This window comes from Salvelinus fontinalis, chromosome 2 (assembly GCF_029448725.1).
Source record: "Salvelinus fontinalis isolate EN_2023a chromosome 2, ASM2944872v1, whole genome shotgun sequence".
In the NCBI taxonomy this organism is placed as follows: domain Eukaryota; kingdom Metazoa; phylum Chordata; class Actinopteri; order Salmoniformes; family Salmonidae; genus Salvelinus; species Salvelinus fontinalis.
In genome coordinates this window covers 41,138,212-41,161,927 of record NC_074666.1, presented here as the reverse complement: position 1 = coordinate 41,161,927, position 23,716 = coordinate 41,138,212, and the positions used below count along the sequence as shown (strand labels likewise).

The following is a 23,716-nucleotide window of genomic DNA, read 5'->3' as shown; positions in this document are numbered from 1 at the left end:
CCCCTTCCTCTCATTCTCAGACTCCCTACAGTTAAAGCTGGGTGAGTTTCTGCCCAGGGTTCTGGACTGCTCAACAGAGAGGGTGGTCTTAAAAGATCCACCAACGGTGCGCTCCAAAGTGCCCCACGACCTGTGCAGCCGCCTGGCCGCCATCATGGAGTCTATCACCAACACCTCCGTGGTCTCTGTCAAGTAAGACCAAGGGGTCAGAGGTCAGCTTCTGAGATTAATGGTCAGGACAGGTACGCTAGCCGACGATCGCTAATGTTTTATCCTCATGTAGAGTTGACAAACACTGGATTTTTGCATAGTAGTGCAAAGTAGTTTTTTTATATTACTTTTTAATGTGCTTTTGCCATATTTTTCTAAATCAGAACAGTAAGTAGATTCTGAGTGACTTGAGGCAGAGTTTATATGGTCATATGATACTCAGACACATCAAGAGGAGAGAGAGAGAAATGTCTTTATTATACATTAATAAGGTATTGCTTTGAACCTATTTAGGTATGTTTTAAGAAAGTGAAAACACAAGAAATAAGAATTTTTTATTGTTTGTTAGATATTTTACATGTACCATGATACATTAGGATTGCAGTGAACAACAGGCTCTTGAAGATTTAGGTGTTTAGAAATTCAGCTTCCTTTGTCTTGTTTTGTATTTTCCTGTTTATATATGTAAGCCTTTCCTTCCACTCCTGTTTTCCACTTCCTGAAAACTGTATTGACGCTCAATAAACTTTCAAACTTTCTGTTCTTCTTTTCTCCTTGATTTGCTCTCAAGTCTTCTTTTGTGCCTGACCCATTTTTCAATCTATATTTCTGTCTTTCACCTTATAACACCCCTCGTCACCCTTCCACACACAGAGAAAACACTGTCAATAATTGAATGAACACTGTACATTGGATCTAGCATCCAACTTAAAACGTACAGTATGTATTGTACAGTGCATTCGGAAAGTATTCAGACCTTGACTTTTTCCACATTTTGTTAAATCGTTTATTTCCCTCATCAATTTACACACAATAGCCCATAATGGCATAGCAAAAAACGTTTATTTAAATTTTTTGTAAATGTATTACAAATAAAAACTGATATCACATTTACATAAGTATTCAGTCCTTTACTCGGTACTTTGTTGAAGGACCTTTGGCAGCGATTACAACCTCGAGTCTTCTTGGGTATAACGCTACAAGCTTGGCACACCTTTATTTGGGAGTTTCTTCCATTCTTCTCTGCAGATCCTCTCAAGCTCTGTCAGGTTGGATGGGGAGAGTTGCTGCAGATATTTTCAGATCTCTCCAGAGATGTTCGATTGGATACAAGTCCGGGCTCTGGCTGGGCCACTCAAGGACATTCAGAGACTTGTCTCGAAGCCACTCCAGCGTTATCTTACTTGTTTTAACCATGTTATGAGGCAGTGTTTGTTTACATTTATAATGTTTACAAACATTGGAGAAATATTTGGAGTGTGAAAGTTGAACTAAGCTCATGAGGCATTTATACATTTTATTCTTCCAGAATCAATGGATAAATATATAATTTAGAAGTCAAAAAATGGATGTAGCAAATACAAATTGCCCCTTTACATCTATCAAAAGTGTGTGAGTTTGAGCATGTGTCCATTCGGCTTATGGATTTTTTTTTTTTCATCAGCATGAATTAGATGAGCAATTAAAGCCCCACTTTTATTCCATAGGCTGGGATCGTCACTATGCAGCTGCTGCAAGAGCACATTTTTCACTGGCTGTCCACTGGTTTCAAAAACAATGATTGATAGGCAGCTAACTTCTTGAATTCAACCATTATTGGATTCAAATTCACATTTACTTTTGTGAACAGCCATCCACAACAGCCACAATCCGAAAGGCGCAAATAGCGAAATGAGAGCAGCAGTGCAATTCACATCAAATCAAATTTTATTTGTCACATACAGATGGTTAGCAGATGTTAATGTGAGTGTAGCGAAATGCTTGTGCTTCTAGTTCCGACAATGAAGTAATAACTAACAAGTAATCTAACAATTCCACAACTACTACCTTATACACACAAGTGTAAAGGGATAAAGAATATGTACATAAAGATATATGAATGAGTGATGGTACAGAACGGCATAGGCAAGATGCAGTAGATGGTATCGAGTACAGTATATACATATGAGATGAGTAATGTCGGGTATGTAAACATAAGTGCATAGTTTAGTGGCTAGTGATACATGTATTACATAAAGATGGCAAGATGCAGTAAATGATATATAAATGATATAGAGTACAGTATATACATATACATTATATTAAGTGGCATTGTTTAAAGTGGCTAGTGATACATTTTTGATCAATTTCCATTATTAAAGTGAGCTGGAGTTGAGGCAGTATGTTGGCAGCAGCCAGTCGATGTTAGTGGTGGCTGTTTAACAGTCTGATGGCCTTGAGATAGAAGCTGTTTTTCAGTCTCTCGGTCCCTGCTTTGATGCACCTGTACTGACCTCGCCTTCTGGATGATAGCGGGGTGAACAGGCAGTGGCTCGGGTGGTTGTTGTCCTTGATGGTCTTTATGGCCTTCCTGTGACATCGGGTGGTGTAGGTGTCCTGAAGGGCAGGTAGTTTGCCCCCAGTGATGTGTTGTGCAGACCTCACTACCCTCTGGAGAGCCTTACGGTTGTGGGCGGAGCAGTTGCCGTACCAGGCGGTGATACAGCCCGACAGGATGCTCTCGATTGTGCAACTGTAGAAGTTTGTGAGTGCTTTTGGTGACAAGCCAAATTTCTTCAGCCTCCTGAGGTTGAAGAGGCGCTGCTGCGCCGCCTTCACAACTCTGTCTGTGTGGATGGACCAATTCAGTTTGTCCGTGGTGTGTACGCCGAGGAACTTAACTTACTACCTTCTCCACTACTGACCCGTCGATGTGGATAGGGGGGTGCTCCCTCTGTTTCCTGAAGTCCACAATCATCTCCTTTGTTTTGTTGACGTTGAGTGTGAGGTTATTTTCCTGACACCACACTCCGAGGGCCCTCACCTCCTCCCTGTAGGCCGTCTCGTCGTTGTTGGTAATCAAGCCTACCACTGTAGTGTCGTCCGCAAACTTGGTGATTGAGTTGGAGGCATGCATGGCCACGCAGTCGTGGGTGAACAGGACGTACAGGAGAGGGCTCAGAACGTACCCTTGTGGGGCCCCAGTGTTGAGGATCAGCGGGGTGGAGATGTTGTTACCTACCCTCACCACCTGGGGGCGGCCCGTCAGGAAGTCCAGTACCCAGTTGCACCGGGCGGGGTCGAGACCCAGGGTCTGGAGCTTGATGACGAGTTTGGAGGGTACTATGGTGTTAAATGCTGAGCTGTAGTCGATGAACAGCATTCTCATAGGTATTCCTCTTGTCCAGATGGGTTAGGGCAGTGTGCAGTGTGGTTGCGATTGCGTCGTCTGTGGACCTATTGGGGCGGTAAGCAAATTGGAGTGGGTCTAGGGTGTCAGGTAGGGTGGAGGTGATATGGTCCTTGACTAGTCTCTCAAAGCACTTCATGATGACGGAAGTGAGTGCTACGGGGCGGTAGTCGTTTAGCTCAGTTACCTTAGCTTTCTTGGGAACGGGGCTGGTTTTCTTTTTGTAATATGTGATTGACTGTTGACCCTGCCACATCTCTTGTGTCTGAGCCGTTGAATTGCAATTCTACTTTGTCTCTATACTGACACTTAGCTTGTTTGATTGCCTTGCGGAGGGAATAGCTACACTGTTTGTTTTCGGTCATGTTTCCAGTAGATATCAATAATAAGTGATATCCGTATCCCCGTAGTCTACACCACTGCTGTCATCCTTACCTCCAAGCATTTATTCAAGTTGGATAATCTTTTGGAAGACATAGCTTGGACTGTAGCCTACAAAAGTCTTGTCATGCTCTTTTTCTGCGATCCATCTAACACATTTGTCATCATAGTGGTCTCTGACTTGTGGTAAGACTCTCTCAGGTGGAACAAACTTAAAGTTGTGCCTTTTTTTCAATGCTGATTTGATAGTCATAGAGAGAACTGAGAAGTGTCAAAGATTTTTTCCCACAAACATCCTTCCTGAATTTAAAAGTGATCTAGTTTTTCAAAAGTATTTATAATCTGATTACAATATTTTAGCTGGTAAAAGATTACAGTTGCCGTTGTTTGTCATCCCTTACATGTAACTGATTACATGTAACCTTTATTTTAGGGATGCAGATATATTGGTGAACATGTCGGAATCGGCGATATTAGCTAAAAATGCCAACATCGGTATCGGCCTAATGTCTACATTAACGATGTGCAAAACATATTTCAAAGCTGACGTGCATACCTATATAACTTAGGTACACATGCAACAGAGCATTCCTAACCTAGCCCACAATGTATCCTGTGTGGATCAAGCAGTCATTTGAAAGAGTAAGAACATTTCAGCAAGACAACGCAAAGGTGAAATGCATCAAGGCCAAGATAATGGAATTCATTGCCCTTGACAGTCAACCGTTCTCTGTAGTGGGTGATATTGGCTTTCGTGACTGGTCGAGCATCAGTACACACTACCAAGTGGCTATTTTTCCAGATGTTGCCCTACCGGAGTTACACAGTTGTCACTGCTATTAGCTTCACAACATATTATGGAATGCTTTTTTGGGTCTTTGCATGTCAAAAAAAGATGCACATCAAATAACACTATTTGCAATAACACTATTTGACACGCTGAATAAGCTTTTAATATGACCGTGAAATAACACAGTTCTATTATAGAATGTTGTGTTCTGAATTTGCACTTGCAAGCCAAGCGCCACCACTACTATTAGTAGCACTGTCAAAGCTGTACAAAAACGTCTGCAAACAAGCAAACACCGGCCACGAACGATGTGTTTACAATACCGCGTTGGTAAAAAAGCATTATTTGTTCGACCGCAACTTCTGGGGTAGCTAGCTAGCTCCAATACAACCAGCCTGAAAACAATGACCAGTAGAAACTGCAGTCATTAACATTATTCTTAGCAATGATTTAGGAATCCTTGTAAGTATTAGCTAAGTAGCCACTTGTTGTTCGCCAATTGAAAATGAACTTCAGTTCATGAAAATAAATAGCTAGCCAGCTAACGTAAACCCGTACATCGCCTTGGTCCGTACAATTGCCCTTATTTTAGCGCCCCAAAAACATAATACTTCCAGATCAACTGTAATGTCAATACCATTTTAAAGCACAATTTCTCCCCTTCCAACAGAATCAATTACATGACCTAAACACTGCCCGTGTTTTCACTCGATCTGTCCAACTTATTGCCTCTAAAATGTAAATAAAACACTATAAAAAGTTTATATAATGTGTCATTACATACCTATTTGAAGGTTTGTGTCGAATTTGAATCGGGTTTTTAGGGCGGTGCTAAAGTGATCTTAGAAGTAAACAGCGGCTTTGAGAATGATGATTGCATACAATGATGACGTAAAAAATGACTAGGTATCCCCCCTTACCCCCGTCACTCTCCATTTCTTGTTTTTAAAGGATGAGAGAAGTGCTACACCTGGTGGAGAGAGATTGTAAGACAGAAATAGTTGCTTTATGCGTGCTGTACGTTATGACACGCCACGATGTAACGGAGGGTCCGTTTTTTTCAACTTTTCTCCAATACTATAGAGCCATTACCATGTCGATCAACGCTTGAATAGAAACCTAGTTCACACCCCCGATTTTGAAGTCAACACAGTCGCTACAGTCCCATTAGTTTTCTTTGTAGCCTCGTTTGAATGTTGCGGTTGCGCACATTTGTACGGAATGGGGTGAGTTTCTGTTACTTAACCCGGTTGCCCAAAGCTATAAGCAGTCAGCTAGCTTCGTCTGGCTAGTGAGGCTCCACCAGACCAGGTTATGTGTTTTAAAGCTAGCCACACTAAGGATTAGGCACAATAGTGGAATTTTCGGTTTGCCTTCAAAATAAAAGTAGCTATTTGAAAGTGATGAAGAAGGTTACAATTGGTAGATAATGTTAAACAATGAAAATGGGTATCAGTCTACTCGGTGACATACACAGAACACAACTGTGAAGAGTTTATATAGGCAAGTCGGTTAAGAACAAATTCTTATTTACAATAACGGCCTACCCTGGCCAAACCTGGACGACGCTGTGCTCAATCACGGCCGGATGTGATACATCCTGGATTCGAACCAGGAACTGTAGTGATGCCGCTTTTTTTTTTTTTTTTTTTTTTTTGGGGGGGGGGGGGGTGGATCAGCTTAATAGTGATGCCTCTTGCACTGAGATGCAGTGCCTTAGACCACTGCGTCCATGTGTGTGTTAAGTATTTAACTGTACTAGAATGCTTAAAAGGCTGCTAAAATATCAGTTCTAGGTATTGTTTTTTTGGGGCAAGGAAAATATTGGATATCAGTATCGTCCAAAAATGTCATTGTTAGATGATGATACCTAGCTATTTACTTTATTTTGCCTAGTTAAATAAAGGTTAAATAAAAAAAGAAACATGTAATCCGTTACTCCCCAACCCTGGCTGTAACGTAACAAAATATGGAAAAGGTAAAGGGGTCTGAACTTTCCAAATGCACTGTACATTGTGTTTGTTTATGCACTACTTTCTGGCTGCACAGCTCACCAGCCCTGCTGACCTCACGAGCAGATTAACAGCTGACCTCCCTGTGTGATCAGACCAATGGCAGAGGGCTGGGGCGACTGTGTGGGGGGGGGGGCTCTGGTCCGCAGCTGGACAGCAGGCGCCCTGCCAGTTCGCCTTGACATCACCGGAGAGGCAACACAGCACCAGCTTTACCACTCAAAAAGCTATCCTGCTTCTTTTTTTTGTTGATAGCTGCTCGTTATATCTCATGTGGAAGATGATCTGAAACTGAGAACAAATACTAGCATCTTTATTCAGGTATGGTTTAGTTGGTTGTTTCTTTCTTTCTTTTGGCAGTTAGTTGTGATGACTCCTTAATGTACAGACATACATACCTCCATCCTCTACTTTCCTCCTCTGTTTGTATTTTTATAGTTTCCCTGGTTGTTCTAGCTAATTCCTTCTCATGTTGGTCTGGTTATATGGAGGTTGTTGTAAGGTTACAACTAAAAAAAGCAAAGTTTTTTTTTTTTTTTACAGTATTATGTAACTTTTAGTAATGGGCCACACATCTCAGAATTGGTGAAGCCCCATCCGTGTAAAATCAACACTTATGAAGATGTTAGCGACACATCATAAATGTAGCATCTCAACTATTCTACAGATAAGGGTTTATTATACATCTCTAGATTTTCCTCTACATCATTTGGAGTGCAAGCCTTAATTTGCGCTGTTGATTACAATGCCTTGGGCAGTTCATGGTCTACTGCACTCTGGAGTCAGAGTCGATATTGACGTGTTCCAAAATCCTACACGCAGCGCAGCACGTCTGCTGCTACGAGCTGTTTGGCGGACCAGTAGAGGAGAGAGTGACAACACAAACAGTAACAGTGACCACAATAAATAATAGAGACTTGCCCAGGGTTTATTTGACCACATCTGGGGAAAAACAATTACCTAAACCCTCGTAACTAAGAGTAAGACCGTAATCTCCTCAAAATCCATCACCATGCTACTTGGTTGTTCCCAGATTAATTTAAAGGGATTAGTCATAATCCTGGATGTTTAATTAGATCCAGCAGAGACCGATGATATCACACAACGCACGTCACATTAGAATGATCTGAAAGGTCATCGGGGTGGGATGAGAGGGGGAGGAAAGATGTAAGAAATTATACTGAGGGAGAGGTAACCATCTGGTGGAAGAAGTCCCTCCATATCAGAGATCTGTCATACACCCACTGACCCACAGCTGGATTTAACGTTCTAGCAATTCCTCAACTTTGACATACAGCGTATGACTGTAAATGATCAGGACAGAAGGAGGTAAGTTTAACCAGTATTGCCTGGTGGAAGAGTTTCATTTAGTCTCTTCTTTCCTCTGTAGTGGTGGTTAATTGTGTGACACCTCTCAATCAGATTCTATTGCTTCAACAGGAACACGAAATCAACTTCCTGAGCCCTCGGCAGCTCAGCTGCCACACAGAGCACAGGAATCTACAGTAGTCTCTGTGATGGTTTCCACCATGATGTGCAGCAGGGTGACATTACACGAGCCCCATAATGGAGACTACAGGAGTCCTATGAGAATTGCCCCTCGCAGGAACTCCATTCCCCCAGCAAAGGCTCTCACAGCCAGACATCTCCTGGCATATCTCCCTAGACCACCCCCAGAGTCAACGCGCTTTACCCCATATCCAAAGAAGGTACCTATTGCACAAATTTCATTTGTGTTTTGGGATATTGTTCAGTGGGTTGTGTGTACACTGGACACTCTGTTTCCATCACAAATACATTGTAGATCATGTATGTAATGTACGAGTCAGTCAATTGATATACAGTATATGTATATTTGTTTTTAGGTTGTAGCAAAAACCAACATGGCCGTGAAGATGCTCCACTCCAGAAGAGCCTCTCTCTTCCCCAGCACAAATAACATCCCAGCTCTCCCACCCCACCCAGTCCCCTCTGCATCCCCCCAGTCACATCCCAAGAGCCCAGCCTCCCATAGGGTTGTTGCAGGATTGATCAGCCGGGAGGTAGACACCGGCCAGTACATCATTCCCACTGAGGAGCCAGAGGAGCCTGCCACTGCTCACCATGCTCACCGCAGACGCCACCTCAAGCGCTTCAGCTCCAGGTGGTACTCAGGCGCTCCTTCTGGTGGCCCCTTTGATAGCACCCATAGCCCCAACCAAGGCACAAGTGGTGAGAACAAGCCCCACAAGCCGCGCTGCAAACTTCTAGGTGAAGGGAGGTCAAATTACGGTACCGCCAACAAGCAGCGTCAACGCTACGTCACCAAAGACGGGAAGTGCCAAGTGAACCTGGGCCCCATCGAGGACAAGAGCCGTTTCCTCTCAGACATCTTCACCACTCTGGTGGACCTGAAGTACCGCTGGTTCCTCTTTGTCTTTACCATGTGCTACATTGTTACGTGGGTGGCCTTCGCAGAGATCTATTTCCTAGACGCCTGGCTGCGGGACGACGTGGCCCATGTCCACGACCCGCAATGGCAGCCGTGCTTCGAGAACGTGGACAGTTTCATCTCCGCCCTGCTTCTGTCGGTGGAGAGCCAGAGGACCATTGGCTACGGCTCCAGATTGGTGACGGCCAACTGCATGGAGGGAGTGGTTCTCCTCATGGCCCAGTCTATCATTGGCTCAATCATTGACGCCCTCATGGTCGGCTGCATGTTCGTCAAAATCTCCAGGCCTCAGAAAAGGGCCCAGACTCTGATCTTCAGCAAACACTGTGTCATATCGGAGCGTGACGAGAAACTCTGCCTTCTCTTCCGCATTGGAGACCTGAGGGCGAGTCACATGGTGGACGCCAAGATTCGAGCCAAGCTTATTAAGTCCAGACAGACCAAGGAAGGGGAGTTCATACCGCTGGAGCAGTCCGAGATCAACCTGGGCTACGATACCGGAGGAGACAGGCTTCTGTTGGTCGAGCCTCAGACCATCACCCATGTCATCAATGAAAGCAGTCCCTTCTGGGAAATAGGGGCTGAGCGTCTGACAAGGGAGAGATTTGAGATCATCATCATTCTGGAGGGAATCGTGGAGGCATCAGGTTGGTTGGCTTTGAATGTTAGAATGTGATATCTAAAATCATTTGAACAAGTGTTAATGTCTTCATGTCTGTGACTGTAGCATAAGAGCTAGATGTGTAAAGATTAAACGTTTCATAATTGCCTTGCTGTGCTGTCTCCTTTGTGTTGTAGGTATGACATGCCAAGCCAGAACCTCTTATACTGAGGAGGAGATTCTGTGGGGCCACAGATTTGAATCCTGCATGTCTCTGGAAAAAGGGTCTTACCGGGTGGACCATAGTGTATTTGATAAAACCTTCCCAGTACATACCCTCACCCTTAGTGCTAAAGAGAAGAGTGATGAAAAAGAAGACGAGGTCCTATTTTAGATCAGGACTATACACACTGAGCAAACAGCCCTTGTATTAATGGAATTTCAAGGCCCATACTTGTGAATGCCTAGGTTTCCCTCAAAATTAACTTTCCTGTTGTCTCTAATGTTGTGGACAAACATTCTCCAAGAATTACACATTGACATGCTAATCTACAGTGCGTTCGGGAAGTATTCAGACCCCTTGACTTTTTCCACATTTTGTTACGTGACAGCCTTATTCTAAAATTTATTTTTAAAATGTTTTCCCTCAATCTACACACACTACCCCATAATGACAAAGCAAAATTTTTTTTTGTAAATTTGTAAATATCACATTTACATAAGTATTCAGACCCTTTACTCAGTACTTTGTTGTAGTACCAAAAGATTACAGCCTAGAGTCTTCTTGGGTATGACGCTACAAGCTTGGCGCACACCTGTATTTGGGGAGTTTCTCCCATTCTTCTCTGCGGATCCTCTCAAGCTCTGTCGGGTTGGATGGAGAGCGTCGCAGCATAGCTATTTTCAGGTATCTCCAGAGATGTTCGATCGGGTTCAAGTTCGGGGTCTGGCTGGGCCATTCAAAGACATTCAGAGACTTGTCCCAAAGCCACTCCTGAGTTGTCTTGGCTGTGTGCTTAGGGTCGTTGTCCTGTTGGAAGGTGAACCTTCACCCCAGTCTGAGGTCCTGAGAGGTATGGAGCAGGTTTTCATCAAGGATCTCTCTGTACTTTGCACCGTTCATCTTTCCCTCGATCCTGACTAGTCTCCCAGTCCCTGCTGCTGAAAAACATCCCCACAGCATAATGCTGCCACCACCATGCTTCACTGTAGGGATGGTGCCAGGTCTCTTCCAGACGTGACGCTTGGCATTCAGGCCAAAGAGTTTAATCTTGGTTTTCAAGGTCCTTCTCCCCTGATTGCTCAGTTTGGCCAGGCGGCCAGCTCCAGAAAGAGTATTAGTGTTATCCAATTCTTAACTTTAAGAATGATGGAGGCCACTGTGTTCTTGGGGACCTTCAATGCTGCAGAAAGGTTTTGGTACCCTTCCTTAGATCTGTGCCTTCGACACAATCCTGTCTCGGAGCTCTACGCACAATTCCTTTGATTTCATGGCTTGGTTTTTGCTCTGACATGCAAAGTCAACTGTGGGAACTTATATAGACAGGTGTGTGCCTTTACAAATCATGTCGCGGGTGGACTCCAACCAAGTTATAGAAACATCTCAAGGATGATCAATGGAAACAGGATGCACCTGAGCTCAATTTCGAGTCTCATAGCAAAGGGTCTGAATAGTTATGTGTTTTATTTTTAATACATTTGCAAAAATGTCTAAAAACCTGTTTTTGCTCTGTCATGGGGTATTGTGTGTAGATGGATGATTTCTTTTTATTTAATCAATTTTAGAATAATGTTATAACGTAACAAAATGTAGAAAAAGGGAAGGGGTATGAATACTTTCCGAATACACTGTACACCCTTAACCAGAATTTGAACTTTGTTGAGTGACAGCATTCATGTGGGTGATTTACAAAGAAGTTATCCAATCCTGGTTAAGTGTAGAAATGAGTATGCAGCCATGACTCCATGCTTTGTTAGTTTACAATACTGTTTATTTATCTGTGTGTCTCGTTTATGGTTTATAATGGATAGTTGTAGTTATGTGTTAACTGCTACCTCCTAAATCATAGAATTATGGCGCCAATCACTACAGGGGTTGCTCCTGCTCCCCTCTTGTTTTTGTCAGTTTTGTTGTTGTTTTGAAGGCTTGTTACATCTTCAGTCTGTTTGTTTTAAATCTCAATGTGCTAAGTACTGCACAAATATTGTGTTCCTTATTTGTAGTCAAGTGTATTTTCATGGTGATTATGAATGCATGATGATGTAGTGATATGGCCATTATGATTCAAAATGTGATACATTTGAAGGATGTCAGTGTCGTTAATCTGTTTCTGTATTATATGTACGCTATCCTTGATGCAAATGCATTACACATATCAGTCCTATACAGTGCCTTGAAATGTGTTCTCCCACAGAGTTTTCAAATATGGTTGCCTTTTGACACATTAAACTTGGATTTTTGTCCTTTCACATAATGGGACTTGTGATTTATAGTTTATAATAGGTTCCAGCTCTGTATATCCAAGAAAAAGTTGTGAAATACGCCAAACGCTGCTTTTATCACATAAATGGCCCTCCCTTTGAGAGTACAACTCTACTCCAATTATCTACTGTAGTTGCTGATTTATCAATAGAATAGATCATTTATTGTAAATTTGATTCGAACATACTCTTTTTTTCTAACACTCCCAGTCCAGACATGCACAGGGTCAGTCAGTCATGGTGCAGCACCCCTGGTTGGAGAGCCATTTGCCTTGGAGATGGCCTCTGGATGGACAGCCATTTTGCCTTGCTCAAGGGCACAACAGTAGTGATTCATCGCTGGGATCAGACCAGCAGCCCTCCAATTTCCTATTTTTGTTGCATGTAGCAACATTATTTGTTGGTAAGACAACTGAATACCATGATGTTGGGGCGGCAGGTATCCTAGTGGTTCGAGCGTTGGACTAGTAACCGATAAGTTGCCAGATCAAATCCCCAAGCTGACAAGGTAAAAATATATTCTGCCCCTGAACAAGTTCCTAGGCCGTCATTGAAAATAAGAATTTGTTCTTAACTGACTTGCCTAGTTTAAAAAAAGGTAAATGTTACTGTACATACTGTAACTTGACATGCTATGGACCATGGTATTGTTCAGTATTGCTTTTTTGGTTCAGTATAACTTCTACTCAAAATGCATTTCCACTCAAGTCATGATATTAGTTCTTTCACATAAGGGGAAGCATTATTTGGTAGTTGAAGTTTTGGAAATATTTCTGCCCTAGTCTAGACAAGGGGTTCCTAAACTTCTTCACTCAGGCCCCCCTTCCAGCATTGAGGAATCTCGTGCGTGTGTATTTCTATGGGCACAAGCACTGTTCATGACACAAACTGTTCACATCCCTCTTGTTGGAGACATTTTTGCAGTTTTAAAGCTAATTTTCTTGCAATTCTATACATTTTGCCATGTCTGTGTATTCGAGTAAATCAAACATTACAAAACCTAGGTTAAAAAAAAGTTGGTTATTTCAGTCGGCTGTGGAGTGCTAGGGCAAAAAAACAAAACGTGCACCCTGGGGGGGGGGGGGGGGGGACAACAGGACAGGACCGAGTTTGGTAAACCCTCGTCTAGGCTGGGCGTATAACGAAGTGGAACGCAGATTTGATTGGTTATTGTGAGCGGGCTTCTTCAACCTGCACACAGCCCTGAAGGATTTTGGTGCTAGCCAGCCAGCCAGCCAGCTGTTCTCCTACTATGGCATCTTTCGTGACAGAAGTCCTTGCTAGTTCTGGTAAACTTGAAAAAGAAGATCTCAATGGTAAAATAAGCAAGCTGTCACGGAAAGTTGAAGAAACTAAGGTAAGCAAGCGATTTAGCTAACGTTACCTAGCCCGCGAAATAATCAAAACATTCGGCTAACTTTTACACAAAGCTATCTAGCTCATTGTATATAACATGTGATTTTATCGTTCGAACTCGTTTAAAACTTTTGGTTTCATCGTTCGAAACAGTCTTGCAAAATTGCTTTGCTAGCTAGTCTCATCTAGCTAACTACCCCGATTGGCTGTCTTAGGTAACTAATGTTAGCCTAGCTAACTAACGTTAGCTGCTAGCCAATTGCTAACTATCGTTAGCTAGATGCCAACAGCCTTATTGGTGGCAGCTAGGTGTCCCATTGTGTGGTGAACAACATTACATTAGCGCGAGCAACATAGTAGAAATTCTGGAATCGGCGGGTTGTCTTCAAAATAAAAGTCCCCATTGAAACCGATGCAAACGTATAAAAATAATCGAATCATGCCACAATTGACCTTTCGCTAAGCCCCGCCCCAGAATATTTGGAAACCAATCGCAGCGCTGCAATGGATAGAAACTGTCATTCAGTCCAACACTTCCGTAGTCGTGCACAGTCAACTCCGACTACTGTGGTTGCTGTCAACTCCTGCTCGACTCCCAAAACACGCTAAAATGAATGCGCACACATATACACTCCACGTCATTATTGCAAAATCCTACTCGTAAGACTACGTTTGCGTTTTAGAGTACTGACATGAGCATGATGTTGCTCATTAACTTAGCCTATAAAAGGCCTATTTTGACTAGGTGATGTGTAGGAACTATAATATTTTTCTACGCAGATAAGCCTATTCTTTGCCATATTATAGCCCTATTCAGATGGGTAGGCTATTACTAGAGAGGTTGGTTTTGTAATTGTTATCCAAACATGTGTGTTATTCCAGAGGACGATTCACACAGGATTCAGTTTTTCCAAACTGCCTCATTAATTTTTTTAAGTTGGATTGACTCTTATGACAGAAGCCTGGGTTTTATTGTATGCGTGAATATATTTCAATGTCCTGTCTAGACTACACTGGTAACTCGTAATTGGCTGCCAAATGTATAGGTGCCCCCATAATATTTAAATTGAAGTGTGATCATAATCACTATTTTATCGATACATGGTAGGTCCTTACTAATAACAATGCTGCTGAACCATATTTGCACTTGAGATGCGTTTTGAGGATGAGAAAGTGTATTTGTCATTTCCAAAACGTTTAGCGGATGCCTTGCTTTGATTATTTGCCTAGGACAGGGCTCTCCAACCCTGTTCGTGGATAACTACCATCATGTAGGTTTTCACTCCAACCATAATCTAGCTCATCTGATTCAATAATTAGCTGGTTGATAAACTGAATCAGGTTAGTTACAACGGGTTGGAGCAAAAACCTACAGGAAGGTAGCTCTCATGAACAGGGTTGGAGAACCCTGACCTAGGACATCAACAGCCACCCACTCGAAGTAGACTATGGCAACTAGTTACCTCCGTTGCAAAAATACAGAAGCTTGACACACAGAAATGGGAGTTGACACCGGGACTCGACGGGCAAAGAGTCGAGGAATCACACCTCGGACAAGCTCATGTTTGAAACGCATGAAAGCCATTGAGGGCATTACAAAAACAGCTTTCATCCAAAAACAAATTGTTTAAATGGGTAAATAATTTAACAGTGCACCAGGGTTACTTGCTACTTTGATTCCTGAAATGCAGAGCAGTAGCTAGCTAAGTTATCCAGCTAACGTAGCAAGGCTAGCTAATTGAGGCTATTTTGCTGCATTCCCCGTCCTTGTCTACAACAACTCCATTCATATTAAAAAACAGCCTACCTGTTGGTGGATAATTGTAGCCTACTCCGTCAGCCAACTTAAACCCATATTTTTTTTCTCTCTATTTACTACTAAAATTAAATATCCAACCTCACCACTATGATTGACCGACAATAACAACAAGGCACACGCTTGTTGAGTTGTACTCATAAAAACTGTCAAACTGTTTTATTAGAATGTGGTACATCATGGCCTATTCTTGTAGGTTATGTAGCAATGTCACATATATACTTTTATTTCATTTTAGACAAAGCTAAATTGTTAAAATAGTCCTATTGTTTTTGCTTCCAAAAAATGTATACACTAAAGTAATCGAACTAACGACCATTTGAATAACCAAGCCAAACCCTACTTGTTTAGCATTATACAACGGTGGGTCTAATACTGGATGCTGATTGATTATAACTGCATTCCATCCAGTGTCTATTCCACAAGTTACCACCAGCTAAAACTATTACATTTTTTTACTCTCTTCCATCTCACTGGGCAATGCGTTGTCTCATCAGCCCAGCCAGGCAATTTATGAACTTGATCTCCACTATAGAAAGCATCTAGACATTATCTCCCATTTGTTTTAGACTAGCATTTGATTTTCAATAGCGGAGATTTATATAAACCTTGCTGTCAGTCTCTGACATTTGCAACATTGTTTCAATATTGAAATTAGATCTCCAGCTGTCCCATAGTAATGAACGTGTCCGGACGAGACAGACAGGCAGCTTTTCTCAGCGTTGAAATCCTGAATCAGCTGGCATAATTTTTTTAGGGATATATACTGTAACGACCCTGGGTTTATAAACGCGGATATCAACTCTGCAGCTTGAGCATGCTTTTGGGGCACAGTCGATAGCTCGCTGGACTTTGGGCTAGAAGGTCGAGGGTTCGAGGCCTGCTCCCTGCCTGTTTCATTACAATACAAACACATTTAAATGCAGCTAGTTTGCTGTCTTTCCAACTTCCGTTTGAAGCGATTTTGTTGGCTAGACAGATCCTCTGAACAACACTGTCCTGATGAGAGAGCACATTATCTTTGACGGGTGAAATTGGGCATCATTAGCTCATTGTTATGGATATATCAAAATAAATGTCAATAGAAAACAGCTTTTAACAAACGCAAGTACAGCTACTTTGCTGTTATTCGGGCTGCACTGTTTTGACGTGACTGTAAGTTAGTCGTAGTTGGCTAGCTAGCAAGCAAGGTGGGATAAGAATGTTGGCAGCAAGTATGGCAATGGAACATTTAGAACGAACAACTGGGTCGCATCCATAGATACAGAAGAAAAAGACTGGGTCATGTCTCTGGCAACCGAACTGAAAGAACCAACGACCAGCCGGCTTGGGTAGCAACCCTAGATTTGTGTCGGGACTATATCTTGTGGAAAGATGAAATATTATGGATAAATTAATCAAAATAATTTTAATGAAAATGTAAATCATTATTTGTCTCGAGCGTAACACCCGTGCCAATATATCCTCAACACCAGCTTTTATTTTGAAGGCGAACCACCGATTCCACTGTTGCTCACGCTAATGTTGTTCACGACACACGTCTAGTTGACTACACTAAAGTTACTAGCTAGCTACAAACTAGTAGCTATAACGTTACAGATGAGGATCATGTCAGAAGTAGCTGTACCTACCTAGCTAGCTATGCTAGCGCCTGTGTTCTGAACAAGTTAGCTTATTAAGAAGCTAGGTTACTAGTTTACTCTCGCACACTATACAACTTTTGATCACTTGTGACCATTCTACCTAGACACCACTGTTCAGTGTTGAATGACGTGTCATTGTCGTGCCTACGTACTCTGTCCAAATGGAAAAATAATGTATTGTGCCTCTTTTTACCAGGGGTATATTTATGCAATGTTGTATAGCTTTGAGTCTTCTCGTCTTTGCCTCACGCTTTGATTCTTTCCCTCAATCTCACCATCTGCGTTTCTCCCATAGGAAGAGGTATGTGACATTATTAACAAGAGGTACAATGAGTTCCTACCTAGCATGCAGGGGGCAGAGGCACTTATGGGACAGGCCGAAGAGGTCTCTAAAGAAATTGACATCCTCAAAAGCTGCATTGAGACAGAGGTAAGCTTCACTAACTACTCATGGGTCATTGTGTCATGGTCATGGTTCGTCTTGTGTTTTTGGAGGTGTTTATTTGATTGACAGTTGGCAGAGATCTACTGTTGACTGTGTGTGTGTGTATACAGGTGCAGAATAATCTACATACAGCTGTGACTGAACATGCCAAGCTGAAGCAGCAGCTGGAGAGAAACACTACTGTCATTGCCATGCTCAGGCACCTAGAAGAGGTAGCCTACATCCCTCCCAACTGTAGCTCTAACCTGGTCCCCACTGATATCTACACATGGCCCTGTTTAAACTGAATGTTATTTATAATAATGCACAGATTTAGCACTTGGGTTCTGTCCTTGTGTACCTGGCCCGAGACACGAATTTGGGATGATCATCAATAATATTGGTAAATGTCAAAGCATATTTACATGTTTTTCTGTTGTCGATTTAGTTTCACATTGCAATGGAGGAGTTTCACAAAGCCCTACTGGAGAAGAATTATGTCATTTCGGCCAAGCAGTTAGAAAAGGCCCGGCACAGTGCAGACGCTCTGAAGGCGTGGAAAGGCTCTGAGCTGCCCCTGCTGAGAGCCCTCAGCTCAGAGCTCACTGTCCAGAGGGAGAACCTCATCTACCATCTGGGGGATGAGTGGAAGAGACTGGCTGTCTGGAAACTGCCTCCTTCCAAAGGTAAAAAAGACTCTTCCAGGCATTGTGGGGGGGGGGGCTGGTCTGATGCTTGGTCTCTTAAGCACACGGCTTAATTTATTGACCATGCGATGTTAGTAAGTAGCAAGTAGCCATTCTAGGGCACTTGTATTGAGGATAAGTAAGTTGCCTGAGGGTTATCAGTTGGGGGTATAGCATGGAATCCCCTGATATAAATGTATTATTTAAAACATTTCATTTGACTTATTGTGGTAAATTGCACTCCTCTAGTGATGAGGGGGGATAATCGATAGTTACGTGTTTGGACATTATATAGTATCGTTTTGACAATATCCAATATAATTTTTTCGTTAGTTGGCAGTACCTGCATAGCTTGTTCTCCATCTTCTTTTTTAAATAAGAAACCAGTCATTTATTTCCATGACTGATCAAAACTGGTTTCTCATGGCTCTCTTGTCCCTATACAGTAGACATATGGTGAGCAATATGTTTGGAACATCGAATCACAATAAAATCACAATATCGAAATACATATCGTATCGGCACCTAACTATTGGGATAATATCGTGTCTTGAGGTCCCTGGCAATTCCCAGCCCTGCTTGATTCATGTTAACTCAGGTGAACAGTGGTACCGTGTTATGCCACCACAGACACTGATTGTGTGTCCATCTGTCCTCAGAGTCGACGGGGATGAAGTCGTTCCTGAAGATGGAGCTCCAGCTGACCCTAGGTGGGACCAAGGAGCCCCAGCAGAGCCCTCCCCCTTTGCTTTCCTGTGTCCTCCAGGCCCTGGCCATCCAAGGGGAACTTCAACACAAGATCAAACTCTTCAGTAAGACCCAGTGGCCAGTCAAATGTATTTATTTTTTTACTGTAAAGCTGACCACATTTTATTGAAGTTGAAACCACCTTGTGAAATACCCCTTATTATTTGAATAAGGATTATTTTCTGTTTGTATTAATCGGACTATTGAGTTTTAATAATGTGGACCGCTTCTGTTCTGTACACACACTGTGAGGCTGCTTCCATAGCATCCTGTTAGTCCATCATGAGACAGCCAGCCTCTCTCTGCTCTAGGCCAGGTGCTGCTGAAGTACCTGCTGAAGCCCCTGATCACGTACCCCTCTCTGAATGTGGAGGTGTCGGAGCAGCAAGGCGAGGGCACCATACTCTCTCTCCAGTGTGCCGAGACCCTCGAGGAGCACCCAAGTCCCTCGCAGGTCTACACCAAAGTCCTGGTTGTACTCAAGACCCTACACACACACCTGCTAGGTAGGCACTCCTGGTTTCCCACACACAGATTAAGCCTAGTCCGAGACTAAAAAGCTACAGTATTTCAATTGAGAATCTCCATTGGTCATGCTTTTTAGTCCCAAGACTAGGCTTAATCTGTATCTGGGAAACTGGCCCATGGTCTCTTGTTTAGAAGGATTATTGTGTTTCAATTTAACAAAAGAATATCCTTTGGTCACAGCAAATATGAAACGAGTTGATATGCCAGCCGCCATTTTAGAGCCGTGCCATTGGCACTATAACGATGCGTCTCTTTTGTTTTGCTTTGCAGACGTATCCGTTGCAGATGTATCAGTTGGCGAGAGAAAAGTGTCTGTCATACTGGGAGACCTGGTATGGCAGGAGATGTCTCACTGCATCATCCATGAGTGCCTCCTGCACTCCATCCCAACCAATAGCAGTCAGCTTGAACAGTACAGTGTGGTATGTATCAAAGGCTTACCAAGTACTCCGAATAGACCCTTATCAGTCTCCAGGATTCTGAGATCAGAATTTTTCGAGCAAAATCAACAATTCCCCACATATTATGCAAAGGCTTGTAAATTTGACCAATGACCACACTTTCCACATAAAATAGCAAAATCCTCGCAAGATTATTTCATAAAACTGACCCATTGCAGCAGTACAAAAAGAGGGCTCGCCATTTCAACCAATCTCCACATTTACTGCATAAAATGGTTCAATCAAGCCACACGTCAACAAACTTTTTTTCCCTCGTCAGCAGATATGTGACAAATTAGACAATCTTTGCATTTTGCCATGTAAAAGGTCAGAATTAATGAAGCAATGCAGTTTGTTCCTGTTGGTTTTATCAAAGAGATACAAATAACTATATTTTTCAAATGAATAACTTGACATAGACTATGTAAAGAACATTAGCTGCAAAGACGTGCTAGAAAGGACACTTTTCATTTTGTCATTCATACCACCCTGTACTTTCTCACCCCCAGGTGATCAAAGAGACTGAGGAGTTTGAGAAGTCCCTGAAGGAGATGCAGTACCTCAGAGGAGATGCCACCGAGCTGCTCAAATACGCCCGGGACATCAACTGCCACTTTGCCAGCAAGAAATGCAAAGACGTGATTGTGGCGGCACGCAAGCTGATGACTTCTGAGATGCACAACACCGTCAAAGTGTGTGATGTTCTCCTACAGTCAATCCATGGTCTTATCTATGTGGTTTCTATTTATTAGGTACACAGTCAATAGCCACACAGATGACTCCCGATGTACAGTATGTGGTTTCTTGCCACTGCAACATGTGAATTTATGCACTAAATCAGAACCTACAGATACCCAGAGAAAATAAACACAACTAGGACAGGTGAACTGCTTTGCATCTTGCACTGCAGGTAAATGCACAGAGGTTGGACTTGACTGTACTTCTAACATCACTTCCTGTCAACAGATCACACCAGATTCTAAGCTCTCGGTCCCCAAGCTGCCCAGCCCAGGCTCTGGAGACAACAAGGGCAAGCAGAAGGCCAAGAAGCTTGAGGCGCCCCAGTTGGAGAACGAGAAGCAGCTGGGTGCACTGACACTGTGCCTGCCTGTGTGTCGCATCAGCGAGTCGGTGCAGCAGCTGATGGAGCTGGCCCTGCACACGCTGTCCGAGGCCGTGGGCAGCTCTAGCCAATGGTACGCTCTCATGTTACCCACTGCACATGATGACATAATATTAACTCTTCAGCTTTAGCCCAGTGTTTCCCTGAAGGTTTTAGTTTTGCGAAGATGACACTACTTTTTTCCCCCCTCATTTGTCCCTCGAAGTGCTACCCAACTGTTCTTCACGGTGCGGAATATATTCCAGCTGTTCTATGATGTTGTGCCTACATACCATAAGTGAGTATATTCAGTTAATTTCTACTATATTAGCATTTCCCCCCCGAGACCGTCTGTCTCACTGACTTCTGTCTGTGTCTCTGCTCTCCAGAGGGAACCTACTCAAGTTCCCCAACCTGGCAGCCATCCAGCACAACAACTGCATGTACATCGCCCACCACCTGCTCACCCTCGGCCACCAGTTCAGGCCACACCTGCCTGACCCCCTCAGCGAAGGCGCTGCCACCTTCGTGGACCTGGTGCCCGGCTTCAGGAAACTGGGTAAGAGAATGAGCGTGTCCCATGGCTTGCCCAGCATTAGAATGGCTACACTCTTGATGGGCTTTTGTGGTGGTTGAACTGCTGTTGTTTTTATTTCCAAAAAGGATGATGAGACCAGGGAGATTTGAGACATCCCAACTCCGGTTTTGGTGAAAGGAGAATGTACATTTCTAGCTATCTGACTCTAGCTGTGTTCCCCAGGCGCTCAGTGCTTCCTGGCCCAGCTGAATGTCCAGAGAGCAGAGATGCTGGAGCGTCTCTCCACTGCACGCAACTTCTCCAACCTGGATGACGAGGAGAACTACTCCGCAGCCAGCAAGGCCGTCAGGCAGGTCGGTGTTCAAGTGAACCAGCAATATAGCTGAAAGAGATCTACAATTGTCCATATGATGACTGTAGCCACAAATATGGCATTAGATCTCCAGTATTTTCAAAGAAGTTGTCTCAAATGGCAACTATCAGCCAGACATTCTAGAATGGTGAGTTAAGCATCAGTTAAAGGGATAGTTCAGGGGAAATGTATGTTTTGGTCAAACTTTGAAGGAAGCATGATTAGCATAGCAGGAGGCCATCAATTGTTGGGACAATGCTAATTATACTAACTCATGCCTGTGGCAAAAGTAAACAACGGATTATTGTGGATGTTGTCACTACTGGCCTACAAGACAACTCAAGGTAAGAGGAATTTGCCCCAAACAACTTTTGGCTGAATTCTCCCTTTAAGCTTCAGATCAAAAGTTAGAAATGCTTGGCTTGTATCAAATGCACAGTTACAATTCTTACAGGATGTGGTCACTGTTCCATCACTGAAAATGACTTGTTTCATTTGCAGGTCATCCATCAGCTGAAGAGGCTGGGCACAGTCTGGCAAGACGTTCTACCAGTCAACATATACTGTAAAGCCATGGGGACTCTACTCAACACTGCCATCTCGGAGCTGATTGCCAAAATCATGACGCTGGAGGTGAGGGCAGGTTCTTATTTGATAATGTGGCTTGTTTTCATCATGATTTTACAGAGGGCACATATTGTTCATCTTGGTTGAATGAGTGGTCTCCCTCATCCTATGGTTTCTATGCAATTTGCTCGTCTAGGACATCTCCACTGAAGATGGGGAGCACCTACACATCCTCTGTCAGACTATTATCGAAGAAGGACCCCTGGTGTTCATTCCTCTGCCTGAGGAGAGCAAGAACAAGAAGTACCAGGAGGAGGTATCCGTGTACGTGACAAAGTGGATCGCCTTCAAGGAGCTGGTCATAGTGCTGCGAGCTAACCTGCAGGAGATAGTCGACAGGTACAAAAAAGGAGCTTCTCAAATCACCATTAAAGCGATTTCATTTTCATCATAATAAAAAAAATTGTGTACACTTTTGGAATTGTGGTTGTCGTTGTTTTATTGGTATACCACTGAGTACTCTGACTTGTCTTTGTTTCCTGTCTGAAGGTGGGCCGAGGGCAAAGGGCCTCTGGCACTGGAGTTCTGTAGTTCCGAGATGAAGAGCCTGATCCGAGCTTTGTTCCAGAACACTGAGAGGCGGGCGGTGGCTCTCAGCAAAATCAAAGACTCTTGATTCCAACAGATGACCCGAATATGCGCAGCACTTTCCTTCACAGCAAAAAGTGTTCGTTAATATCTTAATGCCTAGTTGTGAACTTAAATGCAATATATGCCATTGTATACGATAACTGTGGCATATAAATTGCAATAACGCTTATACTTTCAGCAAAGCCATTAATGCAATGAGGACAAGCTCTACCACATTACTGCAAAAGGCTAGGGCTATTGCCTTTCATGAAACTGTTTTCTTTCTCCAATATTTCATAAAGTTATTTGTACCTGAAACTGCATTCTGAATGAGCACTATGTGAACTGAAAAGATCAGATGGGACATTTCTACATGTCTCTTCAACCATGATAATCCAAATGTTTACTATTTATGTTTCTAGCTTGGAATTATTTTGTAGTGTACTTAGAAATTACATTATGAGGTAATAATGCAGGAATATGGTTGAAGTGCTGGTAGCTACATGGAGCAACCGGTACATCTATCAGTTAATGTATATTTTAGTTATGCGAGAAGTTATACTTTCCTATCAAATTCAACAAACTAGGGTAGTATTCATTATGCCGATTAAGTTGAAACACTTTTTGTCTGTTGCAAAAATGTTGCAACAAATAATAAACTCAACGCTCATCAGCGTGACAAACTGTTGTGGAAGTTGTAGTAAATTTACATTTGATGGTTTCTACTTATTGTAATTACAATCCAAATAGTATCTATAAATTATTGATTATTCCATGCTCTGAAGTGGAGTGAAGTCTGCGTTCCTTTCAAT

At 42.9% G+C, this 23,716-nt stretch overlaps 3 protein-coding genes across 10 annotated transcripts in view; all 3 read left to right on the top strand.

Moving 5' to 3' along the window:
- Positions 1 to 749, top strand: part of LOC129819003 (ubiquitin carboxyl-terminal hydrolase 28-like) — a 28,516-nt gene extending 27,767 nt beyond the window's left edge. For all 7 annotated transcript variants that reach the window (XM_055875516.1, XM_055875507.1, XM_055875479.1 and 4 more), the window contains exon 25: positions 21 to 749. In XM_055875516.1, the coding sequence (XP_055731491.1) occupies positions 21 to 196 (176 nt within the window). In that variant the 3' untranslated portion in view covers positions 197 to 749. The remainder of the gene's footprint in view (positions 1 to 20) is intronic.
- Positions 750 to 6,756: 6,007 nt separating this feature from the next.
- LOC129818977 (G protein-activated inward rectifier potassium channel 4-like) lies at positions 6,757 to 12,027 on the top strand. 2 transcript variants are annotated; one of them, XM_055875397.1, is made up of 4 exons: positions 6,757 to 6,883; positions 8,003 to 8,271; positions 8,428 to 9,640; positions 9,792 to 12,027. In XM_055875397.1, the coding sequence occupies exons 2-4, from the start codon at positions 8,080 to 8,082 to the stop codon at positions 9,986 to 9,988; spliced, it is 1,602 nt and encodes a 533-aa protein (XP_055731372.1). In that variant the 5' UTR covers positions 6,757 to 6,883; positions 8,003 to 8,079; the 3' UTR covers positions 9,989 to 12,027. The 2 variants fall into 2 exon arrangements, with proteins under 2 accessions (XP_055731372.1, XP_055731381.1); XM_055875406.1 differs by lacking the exon at positions 6,757 to 6,883 and having other exon boundaries at positions 7,653 to 8,271.
- Positions 12,028 to 13,185: 1,158 nt separating this feature from the next.
- Positions 13,186 to 23,688, top strand: zw10 (zw10 kinetochore protein). The gene is made up of 15 exons (XM_055875385.1): positions 13,186 to 13,432; positions 17,186 to 17,320; positions 17,446 to 17,547; positions 17,763 to 18,000; positions 18,660 to 18,812; positions 19,059 to 19,253; positions 19,546 to 19,697; positions 20,225 to 20,407; positions 20,682 to 20,911; positions 21,044 to 21,115; positions 21,207 to 21,376; positions 21,578 to 21,708; positions 22,209 to 22,340; positions 22,471 to 22,673; positions 22,824 to 23,688. The coding sequence occupies exons 1-15, from the start codon at positions 13,328 to 13,330 to the stop codon at positions 22,948 to 22,950; spliced, it is 2,328 nt and encodes a 775-aa protein (XP_055731360.1). The 5' UTR covers positions 13,186 to 13,327; the 3' UTR covers positions 22,951 to 23,688.
- The last annotated feature ends 28 nt before the right edge of the window (positions 23,689 to 23,716 follow it).